At 43.1% G+C, this 19,078-nt stretch overlaps 1 protein-coding gene across 1 annotated transcript in view; it reads left to right on the top strand.

Annotated features, from left to right (window-relative positions):
• The window catches only part of plekha8 (pleckstrin homology domain containing, family A (phosphoinositide binding specific) member 8), a 60,498-nt gene that overhangs the window by 28,247 nt on the left and 13,173 nt on the right, over window positions 1-19,078 (top strand). The window contains exons 6-9 of the mRNA XM_073024498.1: window positions 212-249; window positions 1,509-1,639; window positions 3,736-3,919; window positions 8,453-8,538. Coding sequence (XP_072880599.1) covers window positions 212-249; window positions 1,509-1,639; window positions 3,736-3,919; window positions 8,453-8,538 — 439 coding nt within the window. The remainder of the gene's footprint in view (window positions 1-211; window positions 250-1,508; window positions 1,640-3,735; window positions 3,920-8,452; window positions 8,539-19,078) is intronic.

A 19,078-nucleotide genomic window follows, 5' to 3' on the forward strand; every position in this document is an offset into this window, starting at 1 on the left:
GTGGGAAACTGAAATATCAAATTTGCTGTTTAAAATATACTTAAGTTTAGGTTGAAGCTGAAAATGTGTTGGTAATATGTTGATGAATTAAAAATGTGAAACTTAAAAGTTAATACAAAACTCATAATCATCACTTTGTCTTTTGCTGCTCTTAAAGGATTTGGGTGTGTTGCTACTTTATAATTTGTGTTCTTTTATAATTCTTTTATAGATTAAACAGCGTCCACCTAGCTACAGTTGGAGAGAAAGGTAATAATTCATAGATTATGGTGCCAATGAAAATGAAGGGGGTGGGAGGAAGAAAAGGTTAAAGTTAAATTAAATTTTCCATATGCAAATCAGAAGCAAATAATTGAAGATAAAGCTTAGCTTCATTTGTCACATGTACATCAAAGCATACAGTGAAGTATGATGTTTGCATCAACGACCAACACAGTTGGAGGATTTGCTGGAGGCAGCTGCAATGGTGCAATGATGGACTTCCCATTTCAACCTGAAAACTACATTGAAATTTACTAATCAATGTTAGTCCAGGAAATCTATAAAATGAATTACTATTTCAGTGATCCCTGAACACGTTATTTTTTTTTCAAATCAGTTAATACATGGATGATAGGAAGGTTTAGAATGATTTTAGAGTAGGTTAAAGGATCGGCACAGTATCGTAGACTAAAGGGCTGGTACTTGCTGCACTGTTCTATATTGTTAATGTTGGCAATTTCAGAAACTTAGGTGTTTAATGACTATTCCTAACCAAAGAGGGAGCACAGTAGTACAGCAGCAACATTCCCTCTTTTATTTCCACCAGCTGAGCGGCAACAAAGACTGTGTGTGGGAGCATTTCAGTTACTGCGTGGGTGCATACCTGTGCTGCATAGAGAGGACAGTGCGTGGTTAGCGTAACTCTATTAAAGTGCCAGCTCTGAGATTTATTTATTTAGAGGTGTAGCACGGTTACAGGCCCTTCCAGCCCAACGTGTCACGCTGTCCAGTAACCCACCGATTTACCCTAGCTGAGTCACTGGACAATTTACACTGACTTATTAGTCTTCTAACTGGAGCACCCGAATGTTATCTAGACACTCATGGGAAAGACGTGCAAACTTCTTACAGACAGCAGCAGAATTGAACTCCGAACTCTACTGCCCTGAGCTGTAACAGTGTTGTGCTAACCACTATGTTACCGTGGTGCCCTGTCAAATCCCATCGCTGTTTTTAAGGAGTTTGTACGTTCTCCCTGTGACCGCATGGGTTTCCTCGGGGATGCTCTGGTTGCCTCCCATGTGCGGTTAGGGTTGGTGAGCTGTGGGCCTGTTATGGGGATATCAGCGACACTAGTGGGCTGCCCAGCTCAATCCGTGCTGATCTGATTTGACACAGACAACACATCTCACTGTCTGCTTTGAAAATAGAGCTCATCTTTATCTGACTTCATGTACTTTACTGCCTTTTCCTAAAGTCACAACTTTATTGCTGCTTGGGTAACTATTTAAATGTGTTTACCACAGGAATGAACTGAAAAACTGTCAGAATGGATTAGTGATAAAAGAGAACAAGGCAAAGTCTCGGAGAAGGTCTCAGTCAGAAGATGACCGCCAGCATCAAGGAACTTTGAGAGGAAGTGTTGAAAATGTGGAGGGTAAGATAATTGGAGCAAATACCCCTTAGAGAAGCCTTTGTTGGATTCTGGCATGGAAATGATATGTGATAATTAAAGAATGTCATGGGAGGTGTTTACTTCAACCACATACTCGAGTTTCTCTTGAGGGTGTGGCTAACCAGTGGGTGAATATACCAACAAGCTTTGTTTTTTTTCCATGCTAACACATTTAAAAATTTTATTGCCATAGACATTTCAAAGGGAAAAAAAATGAATTGGCAGTCTTGGGTATTAAAGAATAGCTCTATTAGATACCAGTACATTGAAGCATTGAGATATACTGCAAAATGTGTCGTTTTCGTCAACGACCAGCAAAGACTGAGGATGTGCTGGGGGCAGCCCGCTCGTGTCGCCACACCTCTGACATCGGCAAAGAATGCCCACAGCTTACTAACCCTAATGTGCACATCTTTGGATAGTGGGAAGAAACTGGAGCACTCTGGACGAAACCCATGCAGTTACAGGGAGAACATACAAGCTCCTTACAGACAGTGGCAGGAATTGAACAGACGCTGTAAGGCATTCCACTGATCACTACGCTGCTGTTATGTTAACCACTATGCTGCCGTATTTTTCTGAAGCACTATATTTTCACCTGTAAAGTGAGTGCTTGGGTAATTGTTGCATGATGTGTTCAGAAAAGAAAAATCACATTAATTGTTCTGGGGAAGCTGCTGTAGATAGAGACTCATTGGCCACTTTATCCACCTGTTAACCTAATCGTTAATACAAATATTTAATCACTCAATCATGTGGCAGCAACTTAATGCATAAAAGCATGCAGACATGGTCAAGAGGTTTAGTTGTTGTTCGGCCCCAAGTATCAGAATGGGGAAGAAAGTGACTTTGACCGTGGAATGATTGTTGGTACCAGATGAGGTAATTTGAGTATCTTCTGCTGATCTCCTGGGGCTTTCACACAAAACAGTAGCTAGAATTTACAGAGAATGATGAAAAGAACAAGAACATTCAATAAGTGGCAGTTCCGTGGGTGAAGTCACCTTATTGATGAGAGAGTTCAGAGAAGAATGATCAGACCGGTTCAAGCTGACATGAAGGTGACCATGCCTTACAACAGTGGTGTGCAGAAGACCATCTGTGAACCCACAACACATTGAACCTGGAAGTGGATGGGTTACAGCAGCAGAAGACACAAGCATACCCTCAATGTTCACTTTGTTAGGTACAGGAAGTACCTAATACAGTGGCCAACAAGTGTACTTCTTGCAGGGATCCAATGGTATTGCAACATTAAACAAGAGTTAGGACATTGATTGCATAGGGACCCTGTCCATATTGTCCCTGGATATGTTATCCACTGCCTAAGTTACAGTGACTAAACCTCTTTGAGAAAGTATTTTAGTACTCACTTTACAAAATAATGAACATTTTTAACTCTTTGAAACTCAGTAAGCTTTCTAAAAGTGTTGGAACAGTCCAACAAAAGGGATACTGATGTAATCTGTTCTGCTACACACTTGAATTGTTTTCTCTTTCCATTATCTTTTGTTATCAGTGAATAAGGCTGAAGAATAGACGCACTGTTCTTTGTACCAAACAGTATGCAAATTCATAAGCCGAGCATGGTGCAATACAGTGTACTCCTTGAACAGCTTCTGCCTCCACTCTGAATGCTGGTCTTTGTTATCAGCAAATGCACCAAGTTAAATTTTAACAGCGTTTCTTGCAGTTTGGATTTTTTTTAAACAAGTCTATCTAGTTACCATGAGGTTATAAAGTCCACCCCTTGAAACGCCAACATCCCACTCACAAGCAAAACTTGGTCCCATCAGGAATCCCACTGCTGCTCTTTGCAAGTATGTTCAAAGTAATCATCTAAAAGATGGTAGAGCAATGATCTTCGTATTGGTGTTGGACAAGCTGCTGTTTCTGGAAACACGTCGGATGTCAGAAATTTGTTATCGATAACTTGGGGGGGGGGAAGCAGTGTTTGATACCAAATTTAGTTATGTCTTTTATGTTTTTTCCCAATAAACATTAAATCTGCTTTTAAAAGCAAGTTTTTTTTTAAAGGGAAGTCTTCTTAATTCTCCTCTTGTTTTATTTCTCATCAGTGATGACAGATAACTCTGAATTACCAGTTGCAGCTGCAGAGGACTCCGGTGCGAATATTGAACTTCAGCCTTCTGCATCTGCTGAAGGAACAGGAAAGGACAGTGAAGAACCAGGTGGGATGAATTCTGCACCTGATGAAGAACAGGAGTCAATACAGACATTCTTCAGTGCAATGGATCAGCGGTAAGAATATTTCATCTGAGAGGCACTGTATGTTACTTTTTTCGAAATGAGATTACCGGTAGGTTTGTTTTGTAATAACGTATCATTTTCTAAATGCAACTAAATTTAAGCTTATTTTTCCAAAGTACATTTCAGTTCATTGACTAAGAGGCAATGAAGCGATTACTAATTATTTATAACAGAGAAACAGTTTGGAACTAAAATCCTTTAATAATAATTATAATACATCATATTACGCAAAGATTTGCAAGATCTGTATGTTCCTGCATTGCAGATTATTTTGTTCAAATTCCAGAGATATAAATGTGTGTGTGTGTGTGTGTGTGTGTATATATATAAATATAAATATTAAAATATATATATATATATACATATTTATTTATTTATGCTGTAGACCTAACTTTCAGCAAGCAAGCATAATCAGATAATGATCACGTGCTTCAGCTAATCAGAATTAACATCTTTGACGTGTGGAGATCTACGCTAATCCTGGTTTTAGCTATTCAGTGGATTTTAAATAGTACCATTTATAAGCAACTTTTTAAAACATCAAGAAAAGAGATTGCATTGATGTCTCCTTGTATGTGAGTTTGATTTTCACTAAATGCATATGACATCACCCAAAATCTGCTGCTAAGGTGCATTATGGACCTCCAACAGTAAATTCACTCTTGATCTGAAATTTTAGTGTTACAGCTCTGCTGAATGTATCATTACTGTAGTTTCCTGTCTAATACCCATCTGTTGCATAAGTTTGTAAAGCCATGCTGTTATAGGGAGTCAGTACCTCAAAGTGATGTCTCATTAAGGTGGCATCCTTCATTAAGGACCCCCGCCACCCAAGACATGCCCTTTTCTCATTAATACAATGAAGAGGAGGTACAGGAGCATGAAGACACACACTCCAAGTCTTAGGCAGTTATGGGGTGCCTAAGTTATGGCAGCTAGGGTGCCTAAGACTTTTGCACAGTACTGAACTTGTCAGTGAGGAGCAGAGAGCGGGTTTGCAAGCCTGGCGGGAGCAAAAGATGCTGGGAAAGGCAAGGGTGAAGCGCTGCGGGAAGGGCATGGGACCGGTGGCAGAGAAGGACTGCCGGGGCAGTTAGGTAGTGTGGGTGCAGGCTCAGCCAGCCCTGAGACACCAGGCAAGGTTATTTTATTCCAAACAATCGGTTTATTGATCATTACAGAATGTCCCTCCTGTGCTTCCTGTTCCCAACCCTCTTCCCTCACCTTTTCCCAACCATGATTCCCTTCTCCCTGCCCCCTTCCCACTCTCAGTCCACATATCAGAGTCAGGTTTATCATCACTCACCCATGTCATGAAATGTTTTCCTTTGCAGCAGTACAGTGCAATACATAAAATTACTTCAGTCCTGTATGTATATATAATTGCAATTTTTAGTGTATTTTATGTGTTGCTCTGTACTGCCACCACAAAACAACAAATTTCACGACATGTTTGATTCTGATTCAGACTTTTGAGATAACAGGCTTTTATATATTTTCTATTGGTTTATAGCAGGGGATCCCAAACTGGGGTTCACAATAGTTGGGAACCCTTAGTCTATAATTTACAAAGCTAAATAAATCTGCTGTGGGATTATCCAAAAGCAACTTCTTTAAAGCTTTCATACATACATGTCAGCACATAAAACCCTGAGATTCTTTTCCTGCGGGCATACTTAGCAAATCTATAGAGCAGTAACTAAACAGGATCTGTAAACTACAAACAAACTGCAAATGCAGATAATAAATAAATAGCAATAAATAACGAGCATGAAATCACAATATAACAGAGACCTTAAATGAGTGTAATTACCCCTTTTGTTCAAGGGCCTGATGGTTGAGGGCTAGTAACTGGTCTTGAACCTGGTGTGTGAGTCCTGAGGCCCTTAGACCTTCTACCTGATGGCAGCAGCAAGAAGAGAGCATGGCCTGGGTGGTGAGGATCTTTGATGACATGTTTGGCCTCCTGTAGATACTATCGATGTATACCATCAATGCTGCTTTTCTACGGCAAAGTTTCTTGTAGATGTGCCCGATGTAAAGTATATAAAAATCATAAAATGCATTGTGCCCTTAAGTCTGAATTGTTCTAGTAGATCCACTAAATAGGTTGTGTTCAAATGCCTGGAGTAGAAACTTTAAAATCTTATCACCTTTTTATGATGTAAAATAAAAAAGATGGTACTTTGCACAAAAGTTAAATCCAGTAGATTAAGTTGTGCTTTTGAACAGCTGATTGGTTAATCAATCATCTGCTAAAGTTTGGGTGTCAGCAGACTTCGGTCAGTGCCATGATCATTGCAAAGGAGAGGAGCCTGTTTACCCTTTTCATTGGCTATATTGAACTTTATTGTTTAAATTTTAAAACAGTCCAGGTATAGCAAAATGACTGAGGTTCAAATTCATGTTTATTGTCATGTATACAATCGCAATGATAAATCTGCTTGCAGTAGCGTCATAGCAATAGAGCATCATATTAACAGCATTCACAGGAAAATATAAATTAAACATAAGTTGAATCCAATTTTTAGACAAATGAGCACACATAAAGCAAAAAGATCGAAGTCTATATTAGTGTAAAGTTATCAATATGGTTGTAGTGTTGGTAAATTCTGGTGATTAGGTTTTTGCTGGTTGGTTCAAGAATCGAATGGTTGGAGGGAGATAGCTGTTCTTGATGCTGGTGGTGTGGGACTTCAGGCTTCTGTACCACTTCCCGATGGTAGCTATGAAAAGATGACGTGGTCCAGATGGAGGGGATCTTTGGATGTTGCGCTGCCTCAAGGAGGCCTCCTGTAGATACTATCGATGTATACCATCAATGAGAAACGCAGTTGTGTATTGACAGGGAAAAAGAGGTGCTGGGTTGGTGAGTTCCATGTGCATTGTTGACCCATTAACTGGGTAACTTCATAGGCATCAGGTTTGGCCCTTTTGTGCAGTTCATGTAGAGTGAGGTCAGCTTGCTACCTGCACCACTAGCATGTCGTTTGTTAAAAATTGTTGGCACCTAGTTAAATAAGTGAAGAAGATTCATTGAGGCAATTTTGACAGCAGTTATGCCAGCAACTTGGAACAGAAATTTTAAGTGATCTATTCCTGATTTTCTTTTCTAACCAGTGTCTATATGTTCCTGTGTACTTAATTGTTTTAAATTTTGTATTTGCACATTTTGGTGTCTTTTGCACATTGGTTGTCAGTCTTTGTGTGTAGTTTTCCGTTGATTCTATTGTATTTCTCTGTTCTACTGAGAATGCCTGCAAGAAAATGAATCTCAGGGTAGTATATGGTGACACATACGTACTTTGACAATCAATTTACTTTGAATTCTTGGCTCAAATGGTAATTCAGCTAGCATGCTATTCCAGTTTTTGTAATAAATCTGTATTTAAAAAGTTCACCAAGTGGTCATTGGGTTGAGCCGTGATCCGAATCAATGATGGTTGTATTCACTGTTTGTCATTCCTTAAAATTATGATCCATCCCTTTGAAAGATCAGAAAAATTAATTTGAAGGCATAATTAACGAAATTGCAGGCTTCTCTAACAAAACACACAAAATGCTGGAGGAACTCAGCAAGTTCAAGTTCAAATTCAAATTCAAGTTTATTGTCATTCAATCACACACATCAGGGGTTCCCAACCTGGGGTCCGCAGACCCTTGGTTAGTGGTAGGGATTCATGGCATAAAAAAAGGTTGGGAGCCCCTAGTATACATGCATACTGCCAAATGATACAATTTTCTTCTAGACCAAGGAGCACAAAACAGTACATATAACTTACACATAAAGCAATATGACCGGAAATAAATTAACGTATAATCAAATATATTCCAGAAGATTGAGATTTAGCATAAGCTGCAGTAACAACAGAAGGGAAGAAGTAAACAGTATAACGCTACTGGTGTTTCATGAGACCTGGGAGTTCAGTAGTCTCACAGCCTGAGGGAAGAAGCTGTTTCTCATCCTAACAGTCCTTGTCCGAATGCTACAGTACCTCCTGCCTGATGATAGGGGTTCAAAGAGATTGTTGAATGGATGGGAGGGATCACTGACAAAGCAAAAGACCCTGCGTACGTAGCACCCTTGATAAATATCTTGAATGGGTGGCAGCGAGACCCTGATGATCCTCTAAGCAGTCCTCGCAATCCTTTGCAGGGCCTTGCGGTCGGATGCCTTGAAGTTCCTGTACAGGTGGTGATGCTACTGCTCAGAAGTGTCAGTGGTGCTCCTGTAAAGATTGGTTAGCGAGTCAGGCAGCATCTGTGGAGGCAAATAAACATATTGGGATGAGACGCTTCATCAGACCTTCATTAGGAGACACGATCTCTTGTGCCTCCGTGTGTGCAAGCTTATGTGTTTGCTTGCCAAGCAGATGATAGAAGGTTGAAGTCCACCCAGATTTGTATTTGTTCTCCAAGATACCATCTCTATTTCTTTTTTAAGCAAAATGTTGTCTTATATTTTATTCCAGTCTTTTGATACTTTTCAACAGTTGCATGCAACCCAACTATTTTCTTTTCCAGATTTAACGATATTGAACTTGAAGAAGACAATGGAATTCCTACTTTGCCGTTTCTGGAATCTTGCTATGCCATAGTTCCCGTTTTAGGTAGGAAATTGCATCATCTTTCAGTTTGATTTATTTATTTTATTTAGAGATACAGCTAGGTGACAGGCCCTTCCGGTCCAACAAGCCCACACAGTCTATACTCACATACGCTCAATTAAGCTACTAACCCGTATGTGTTTGGAAAATGGGAGGAAACCGGAGCACCTGGAGGACACCCATCTGGTGATGGGAAGGACGCACAGACTGTTTACAGATAGCAGCGGGAATTGGAACCAGGTCACTGGCAGTGTAATAGCGCCCTGCTAACCGCTACACTACTCTGCCACCCCAATACATGGTGGCAGACATGTACTTCGATAATAGATTTACTTTGAACTTTTGAACTTTGAATTTCCAAGGAGTTGCACGGGAGTGGAAGCATCGAAGCATTGACATCAGATCTACCTTGTGCAAACATAATTTTTATAGAAAATTTCTTTAGCTAAACATTTCTATAGTTTTACAGGTCAGTCCATGCAGCATTCCACCATAGTCACAGAACACTACAGCAAAGAAACAGGCCCTTCTGCATATCTAGTTCATTATCTTGCCTAGTCCCATCGACCTGCACCCTGATCATGGCTCTCTACTCCCCTCCCATCCACGATGAAGTTAGAACCAGTAGATTATTTTTCAAAATCTATTTGAGCATTTTCTTTAAGATTTAAGAATCATTCAATTTTTTTAAATGAATATTAATGTACTGAAAATAGAAAATAAAATTAGTCTTTATCTTAAAGACTACATTATCTGTGGGGATAAAAATACAGTTATAATTGCCTCTTTCTGTGAGTTTATTGATCAGAAGGTCATTGCTGTGACAAAGCTTTTCAAAACAAGTAACATTTGAACAATCAGAAGATGAACCTCTGGGCTCTTGAAGCCTCCAACAAATCAGCTTTGCCTCTTCAGAGAGCCTTCTAAAAAGAGCTTAATGTGAAGAATTGTATTACAACAAATTTTATTAAGGAGATACAAAAGCTGAAGAGATTATTTAATAATTGAGCTTAGTTGCTCAGAGTCCATGTTTTTATTTAGTTACTAATTAGAGATGCAGCACGGTGACAGCCCCTGCTGGCCCGGTAAGCCCACGCCACCCAATTGCACCCATGTGGCCAATTAACCTATTAGCCTGTACGTCTTTGGACTGTGGGAGGAAACTGGAGCACCTGGAGGAAACCCTTGCAGTCACAGGGAGAATTCACAAGCTCCTTATGGCCAGCAGCGGAACTGAACCCCGGTCGCTGGTGCTGTAGAGCGACGTGCTAAGTGCTACACTGCCGTACTGCCTTAACTTTGGTTTAGTTAGATAGATAGATACTTTATTCATCCCCTAGTTGCCTATCAAAATCAGCAGTATTCCAGCTACCTTAAAATTGACATCAGCAGCTCGGAGCCATCTTTACACTGTGCAATTACAAATGTTTGGATACTGCCTGACGCTGAAATTGGCATTTAGTGCACGTGCAAATTTATGGTATGGATCACCCTGGTCACCTGATTGGATAAAGCACTAATGAAGACGATGATGATGTATTGGGCGATTGTGGAAGGAGTCAGGAGAAACCTACCTCTGGTGTCTCTCCTCCTTTCCTTTCTCCATGGTCCCTTCTACTATCAGATCCCATCTTCCTTCAGCCCTTTACCTCTTGCACTTATCATCTCCCAGCTTCTCACTTCATCCCCCATCACACACCCAACCAGCTTACCCCTCACCTGGTTTCACCAATCACCTGCCAGCTTGTACTCCTTCCCCCCCCCCCCCCCCACACCTCCTTATTCTGGCTTCTTCCCCCTTTCTTACCAATCTTGATGAAGAGTCTAGCCTGAAATGCCGACTGTTTACTCCTCTCCACGGATGCCACCTCACTGGCAGCATTCCTTTAGCATTGTGTGTGTGGTATAAAGGGTTTGTCTGTCTTTAAGACAAAACTCAGTTGTACTAGCTTTTATTTTCTTTTAAATTGCCGTTTTCCAAGTGTATGACGTGTAGGAGGAAAGTGAAGTGAGTTTATGTATATCAGGGCAGCCAGAGTCTAGGCCTCTGACAGAAGCGTGGATGTGTAATGAAGGACATCTGTAGTCAGACATCGGGCTGGCACACTAGCAAAGATGAGGGCTGGTCCCCCATTCCCCCACCCAGATTAGTCATCATCGAGTTCTGTGAGGCTATGTCATGACTGACAGTGACCTCCTACATGCACGAATTGCCGAGATCAGAGTTTAAGGCCTAGTGCTCGGGATCCTAATCATCGGAGAATCTGGTGTTTGAGACCTGGAGTTCAGACTCCTCATCCAGTGTCCTCTTTTGTCGCCATTGTAGAGTCCTGGGGTTGATAGCATCAAAGCCCGAAGGTTGATCGGAAGCCTGGAAGCCAAGGCCCAGTGGGAGGAGCCCTGAGTCCACTGCGAGTCCATTGGGGGAGTCAAGGCCCAATGTCTGCGAATGTGCGAGTCCATTGGAGACTGGTGTCTGGAGACAGACTGTCCTGGGGTTGGAGGATTGTGGATGTGCATGAGTGGGAAGGAGGAATGGGGCTTGTTTTTCTGCTGTTGTTTTGTTGCTTGTTGTGAACCGTGTTGTTCTGCCAAGCATTCTCTATTGGCATCGGAACGTGTGGTGACACTTGCACACAGCACATCCTCGGGTTCTGTTGGTTGTTAATGCATCGACGATTTTCACAGTATGTTTCGATGTACGTGTGATAAATAAATCTGAATCTGAAGAGCAGAATGCCATCAACTGTGTTCAGTGCATATTGCAAACAGCACACGTGAATTCTGAAATGTTCGGCAACAGGAAACGATCTCCGCTTCCTGAACATCCAGTGGATTTCTGACTGTGCATGTTGTGTTTTGTAACTCCAAAATTAATCGAAAGGAAAAGCACAGGGGTCCCAGGGATAACTTGTGTATGTTTAGTGAGGCGCGTGATGTGACTGTGAACAAAGCCGCCAGTGAGACAAAGCTGGTAGATATAAAAGTCTTTATTCAGGACAGACACAAGTTTACAGCTTTCGGAGTCATTTGAGAGAGAGGATCCCCAATCCAACATTACAGCACACTTTTATATGTTACAGGACAAGGCATTAGAATAGCTTCTATAGTTACAATGCCTTCATAATGCTTATTTTGAGTTGTATACAATTTTTCAAATATCCAAATCTTCCCACTAATACACCCAAAACGAGTGTTAATTATCGTTGTCTACAAGTCGTATTCATGTCTATGCAGAATCTTAGGTCAATGGGGTGTTGATTGCATTCGTGCATATGCAGGCATCTCCATCAGTTGAGTGTCTCCTGGTCTATAACTTACTCTTCTTCAGGAAGGCCATTGTTCCGAGCTACATTTTAAATCCATATACAGATCTGAAGAAAGGTTGCTGCTGAAATTAATATTTGCTATATTGCATATTTCAAGAATAACAGCCACACTTACGATGTGATGGCATCACACAACTACTATATAGATATCCCGAGCATAGTAAATTTTAAATTGTCCCATTCAGGCCTGAAGATTTAATTACTGTGAAGGATTTCTCAGTTTTGCGGGATATTAGCTTTCCTGACAAGCGGGTCACTCTGCTTGGCAGGTGACACTTGTAGCTGTGCAACAATCTCAGGTTCTGGGGCCTCCTCTGTGGTGGTTGTAGCAGTTAACTCTGGGACAGCAGGAAGGGGTTCTGACAGCTCTGAACACCTTTCTTCTCCAGCAACTGACTGTTCTCCTCATTAATGTGTTGTCTCCAGATGACGTGAGACACAGTCTTCACTGTGTATTACTGTGGTCCAGTTCAGTCCTTAATCTTTCCAAGTACACACTTTTGATCACCTCTGAAGATCCTTGCCAGGAATGCTTGTCCAGGAGTGAAACATGGAATCTCCTTGTTTGAGGAGTCCTCAATTTGCTATATACTCATTCTGGGATTGGGTTTGAGGAGATCCAAGGGACAACCCAGGAATAGCATGCTAGTGAGTTGTTGGTTGTGGAGTGTGCTGCGTTGCAAATATGCAAGGAGGGAACTGGTGAGCTTTTGATTCAATGTCAGTGTAGTGCATTCTGTGGCCGTTGCTCACAGTGTGTTCTTTAGACTCTGGACAAAACTTTTCGCCAAGCCATTTGTAAATGGATGGTATAGTGCAGATGTAATATGTCTTATTCCATTTATTTTTGGGAATGACTGAAACTGTTCTGCAACAAACTGTGGTCCGTTGTCATTGACTAAGTGTTCAGGAACAGTTCTCAAGAAGAGGCTTCTCAACACATCGACTGTGTGAGGGCGTAGTGAAGACTATTGGGAACATTTCTGGCCACTTCGCAGCTGCATCCACTACCACCTAGAAATTTGTGCCCATTAAAATCCTCAAGAATCCTCTCTTAGGGCAATGCACCCCATTCCCAGGGATGGAGAGGTGTTGCTCTTGGCATCTTCTGTACGTGTTGGCATCCCAAACAGAGCATGGCAAGCTGCTTGATCTGCTGATCTATTCAGGCCACCAGACAAAGATTTAGACCAATGCTTTCATTTTGACCATGCCTAGATGACTGACACGTAGCTACTGCAACACTTTAGCTCTCAGCTTGGATGGACAATAACTCTCAACCTCTACATAATTCCACTGTTGTCTAGGGCAACCGCGGTGTTGATAAAAATGTGAAGCCATTTTGCTTCACATGGAATGGCTGAATGGCTGCGCATTCCAGCCATTTTGGTTTGCCTTGTAGACCTGATACAGTGTGGGGTCTTTTCTGGTTTTCCTTTGGATCATCTCTACCATAATAAGGAGACTTTCGATTTGTATTAGGGGGAATACATCAAGGGAAATGTCCTCTTTTGTAAATATTTCAGGATTTTCTTTTCCAAGGGTAAACATTAACATTTCCATGGTTAGTTTTCCTCTTGAATTTGATCTTGTGATGTATCCTCCAAGAAACAGAGCCATCCTCTGCATTTATGCTGCTGCTGTTAGTGGAACGCCCTTCTGTGGATTGAAAAGGGACACCACTGGTTGATGATGAATAATGAGGGTAAATTCTCTCCTATACAAGTACTAGTTGAAACATTTTACACCCCAAAATGGATTCCAGTCCTCACTGTCAATCTGTTCATTTTTTTTTTTCTCTGCAGCGGTAAGGGAACGTGACGTATCACTCATCACTCATGACGTGACATGACTGTACCTCCACCGTGAGGCAAGGTATCACAGGCAAGCTTCAGTGGATGCCGTGGATCGTAACGCGCCAGTATAATGTCTGACGTCACCAGTTCCTTTGCCTCTTTGAAAGCCCCCTCACAGCTTTGTCCATTGCCATTTCTTTCCGATCCGAGGTGATGAGTTGGAGGGGTGGGGCGCAGTCCCCAGGAACCTGATATAGTAATTGATGAAACCCAAAACAGACTGCAACTGTGACATGTCTTTTGGCTTTTGGAGCATCCACCACTGCTTGAACTTTCTCAGCACTCTTGTGTAATGTTTGAGAGTTAACGGTGCGACCGCAGTCAGTGACACTTAGTTTAAAGAATTTATACTTGTTGCACCATGCTCTGAGTCCATAATCTTCCAATCTTTTTAACACAGTCTTAAGATTTTGGAGATTGCTCCTTGTTATCCTCACCAGAAACAATGATATCATCCAGGTAACACTGACTGCTGGGCAGCCTTACAGCACCTGGTCCGTAACTTTCTGCCAGAGCGCAGGTGCAGATGCTACTCCAGAAATAAGCCTGTTTTAGTGATAAAGCCTTTTGTGAGTGTTTATGGTGAGAAACACTTTGGACCCTTCTTCCATCGCCATCGCTAGGTAGGCTTCAGCTAAGTCCACTTGGCTGAAGAGTGTCCCTCCAGAAAGGTTTGCAAAGATCTCCTCCATCCTGAGCAGAGGGGATTGAGCTACTTTCAGTACTGGGCTGATGGTGACCTTAACATCAGCACGGATCCTAACAGACCCATTCTTCTTGGCTACTGGGACTGTTGGCATTACCCATAGGCTCCACTCTACCTTGGAAAGGATTCCTTCAGCCTCACGAGATCTCGATCATGGGCTACTTTATCATGGACAGTATAAGGAGCCAGATGGGCTTTGCAAAACTTGGGTGTGGCATTTTCATTTAACACTATTTTACCCTTGATGTGTTTGAGTTTTCCAACGCTATCCTTGATTACTGCTGTGATATCATCCTGTACCCTTGTAAATTTGCTCTCAGTTTGACTATTGTAGGGGATGCGGCATGCATATGGTGGATGGATCTCCAAAAAGTTGTGGTTGTCTCAGTCAATCTTGACCCCACAATGCTGGTCCTCCTATTTTTATCACTTACAAGCCAAATGTAGCTTGTTGTTGTATTTCACTGTAATGAATGTCATTCCTAAAGGAGTTATCTTTTCTCCAGTATAAGTTCTTAGTCAGATATCTGCAGGCTTCAGTTCAGTATCTTTGAAATGCCATTCATCTCATGTTGTGGAGTGACTGAAACAGCTGAGCCAGTGTCTAATTCTAATGAGATTTACAGGAAGATGTTTCCTGCTTGGCATTGCTACCTGTCGCCCCTCCAACAGTGCCCTTGGGTCAGCCGCAGGGTCTTCAGCCAGGGGCCAACATTCATTGATGTTTCACTTCCTTAGCTCTGGTACATCTCCTGGTGCCGGAGCAGGGGCATTGCCACTCGCTGCTGCTTCCAGTTTCTGTCCTTTCTCCTCAGCCACAGCCGAAAGCTGCCCTTTCCTACCTCTTTAGCCAGCTCCCTGGTGGCCCTCCTGCACCTTGCTCCAGTCACTGCCATATCACAGAGTAGCCTTGTCGTCAATGCTCCACCGAAGCCCCGACCGTAGGCGATGGTCCTCCAGCCTGCTCCCTTACACTCAGCTGCCGTATCTGAATATTTCAGCTTCTTCCTCTCATGGACAGCCTCTACCCCGTCTTCCCATGGGATGAGGGCTGTCTTGGCGGCCATGGACCACAGTACTTGATTTGGGCGGAGATGTGGTGTGATTTCCATGGGGAACTATAGCTGTCTGCTGAGATCTGCCCTCATGTTCCTCTCCTTACCTGCGGAGAGGAGTCCAGTATGAGCTCTTGTGCGGCTACATTCAGCCTTAACAAATGGAATGAGTAGTCGCTCCGCTGGGGAAAGGCCGTTTCTCGCATCCCGCCTGCAGGTCTCTAGGATCTCCACCAGGCTCTTTAGGACCTGGTTGTGCCGTCGTCTGTAACGCCTTTGGGACAGTGCAGCCTTGCATCCTGCTAGGATGTGTTGGAGGTCGGCATTGGTGGTATCACTGAGGGGGCATCTATCCTCACTGCCGAACCACTGGTGAAGGCTTTGGGGGCAGGGCAAGGTGTGGTAGGTGATGGAGTCTGGCTTGTGGGACCTTCCACAGCTCAGAGCAGCTGAATGACCTGTTGATGGTGCCCTGTCATGTTGTCCATGGATGCCCTGTGCCACTACCTTCACCCTGTAGTGCTCCTGTCACCTCCTCCACCGCCGTGGCTTTCCTCTGTTTCTTCGAGGCCTTTGACCAGAAACATGCTGCCTTTCCCCAGCCAAATCCTGCATGTCCAGCCTGGGCTCTCCCAACAACTTCTTGGTGCTGCAGCCTGGGTCGGTGGACTCCTTCTGCTCAACGACCAGTCGGGTTTTTTCCTGCTTGTACCGCGGGCCGATAGGTCCCAGTGGCAGCTGCAACATGTTCTTCACAAAGAAGCCAATGTCCGAGAAACACTGAGGCAGCCTCAGCCATTTCTGGCTATCCCATCCATCCTAACAGCTGTTAATGAGGGAATTTTACATGCTTTCAGGGGCTACATCACCCTTTGGCACCGTGTGAACCGGTAGAACCACATTTTATACTTTCTGGGTAGCTGGCTCTAGTCAGTTCCGGCCAGGCCCCCTGCGAGCTGTTTGTGCTACTTCTTCCATCTGCCTGTCGGAGAGCCCTGTGGTTATTGCCTCCCAAGGCTCTGCATGGACTGCCCGGCCAACGATGAGATCTCCTCGCCCCTCCTACAACAAAGGTGACGTTGTTGCTTCTGACCCCTTTTCGGAGGGATAGGCTTCGCGACCTGGAGGGTTTGATCTTCATCCTCACCCATGTTACTGGCTCATCCAGACTCTTCAGCAGCCTCCTTGTGCGTGCAGCCGTTTAAAGGATGCCAGTGACCGTCCACGTAGCTCATCAGCGGAGGCAGCCTCTGTCAAACTGTAGCTTTATCTCCCCAGCCACCTGCCTTGCTCCAAGAAGGATGATCTCGAAGGCTGCCGTAGGCATTTCCAGGATCCAGCCACATGGCCTGTGGGTCACCTTTCTCACGCTTGGCTCGTTGGATCTGGTCCCATATCAATGATGCATGCTCCACATATGCCAGGAAGCCTGGAGCTCCTGCCTTCTGGTAGCTGGTGTCAGTGTATCCGTTGCCCATGAGGTATCTAGTCATCCTGCTAGCCACGACAGAGAAGATGATTCTCCCTTTGACGCTCAGCAGTGCAATGCTCCTGAACTGGTAAACTAAAGGTGGCTTTCAGTCTGGGTCCTCTGACCACGGGCCTCTTGACTCCAGATGACACCAACATATCAACGGGAACACAATAGATTTTGTGGAGTCTATGAATCATTAGCGGCACACTCAAAATGCTGGAGGAACTCAGCAGCCAGGCTGCATCTCTGGAGGGGAATGAACAGTCGCCATTTCATAGGCTATTCTTATCCCTGAAAGTTTCTTCTTTGTCTAGTTGGATGAAGGGTCTCAGCCAGAAATGTGGACCATTTATTCCTTTCCATAGATGCTGCCTGGCCTGCTGAGTTCCTCCAGCATTTTATGTGCATTACTCTGGATTTCCAGCATCTGCAGTATCTTCTGTGTTAGTGACCATGACGACTTTGTTTTTTTTTGTCTTTAGTTTGTCTTCCTTTGCTTCAAAATCAGGTTTAATTTCACTGTCATATGTCATGAAATTTGTTCTCGCTTATAGTAGAATCAACATTCAAAGTAAATTTATTATCAAAGTACATATGTCATAATATACAGCTGAGCTTAATTCTCTTGGTAGCAGTACAGTAGTGGTTAGCACAATGCTTTGCAGTACCAGTGGCCCGGGTTCAATTCCCGTCACTTCTTGTAAGGAGTTTATACGTTCTCCCTGTGACAATGTGGGTTTTCTCCCAGTGCTCCAGGTTCCTCCCACAGTTCAAAGACGTACCAGTTGGTAAGTTAATTGTTAATTGTAAATTGTCCTGTGATTAGGCTAGGGTTAAATCGGGGGATTGCTGGGTGGTGTGGCTTGGAAGGGCTCGCAATGTTGTATCTTAATGAATAAATAAATACATTTTCTTGTGGGCATACTGAAGAACTCCATTAGAATGAGTTAGTTACTGTTTTTTTTTGTTATGACACCTAATAAAATGGCTGTAACCACAAGATTTATGGCTTATTCTTGACTTCCATAAAAAACCTACTGGACAATCTGATGCCCAGGTCCAACAACCTCCACAGCTTTCTCCTCACAATGCCATTTCAGTTTGTGCCGATGTAACTTTGTGACTTCCTGGGACTCCCTCACTTCGTCAAGAGTGTTGCACGGGGAAATGGCTGTACCATCGGAGTATTTTGTAAGAGAGCACCGTGTTAGCAGAAAATATACCATGGAGTCAGAAAACAGGCCCTCCGGCCCATCTAGTCTGTGCTGGAGTTGCCAAGTATCTGATATTCTCTTAAACACCAAAGATTGTGCAGTTGCCGGAAATCCAGGGCAACGCACATAAAATGCTGGAGGAGCTCAGCAAGTTATGTAACATCTAAGGAGATGAAGTCTCTGAGGAAACAAAGTCTCTGATCTGCTCAGTTCCTCCAGCATTTTGGATTTCTGGCATCTGCAGAGCCTTTTGTGTTTAAGAGAATATTAGATACTTGTCAGACTTTAGCACGGACTAGATGGGTCAGAGGGCCTGTTTTCTGTACAACTCTGACTCCATGGCATATATTCTGCTAACACGGTGCTCAGTATGACCAGATGCACACACCTTGTATAAGAACAAAACAATTTGATAGTACAGCCAAAGAAACTGTCAATGTGTTGATGTTGATATTTTGGTAGAAGTTTTCATAGATCTATGGCAGGAGTGCCAAATTGCATAGCGTTAGTGCAAAATGGTTGGGGGAAAATTAAATCTGTTTAAATTTCTCCATTTAGAGCTATAGAACACTGCAGCACAGAAACAGACCCATTTGTCTGGCTAGTCCCATCAACTTGCACCCGGATCACAGCCCTCTACACCCCTCCCATTCATGTACCTATCCTAATTTCTCTTAAATGTTAAAATTGAACCTGCATTTACTGGCAGCTCGTTCCACATTCCCACCACCCTGTGAGCAAAGAAGATCCCCCTCGTGTTCCTCTTAAACATTTCACGTTTCACCCTTAACCCATGACCTCTGGTTGTAGTCTCGCACAACCTCAGTGGGAAAAGCCTGCTTACATTTACCCTCTCTATACCCCTCACGATTTTGTGCACGTCTCTCAAGCCTCCCTTCAATCTTCTAC

The sequence above is a fragment of the Hemitrygon akajei genome, chromosome 20 (assembly GCF_048418815.1).
Source record: "Hemitrygon akajei chromosome 20, sHemAka1.3, whole genome shotgun sequence".
Classification (NCBI taxonomy): domain Eukaryota; kingdom Metazoa; phylum Chordata; class Chondrichthyes; order Myliobatiformes; family Dasyatidae; genus Hemitrygon; species Hemitrygon akajei.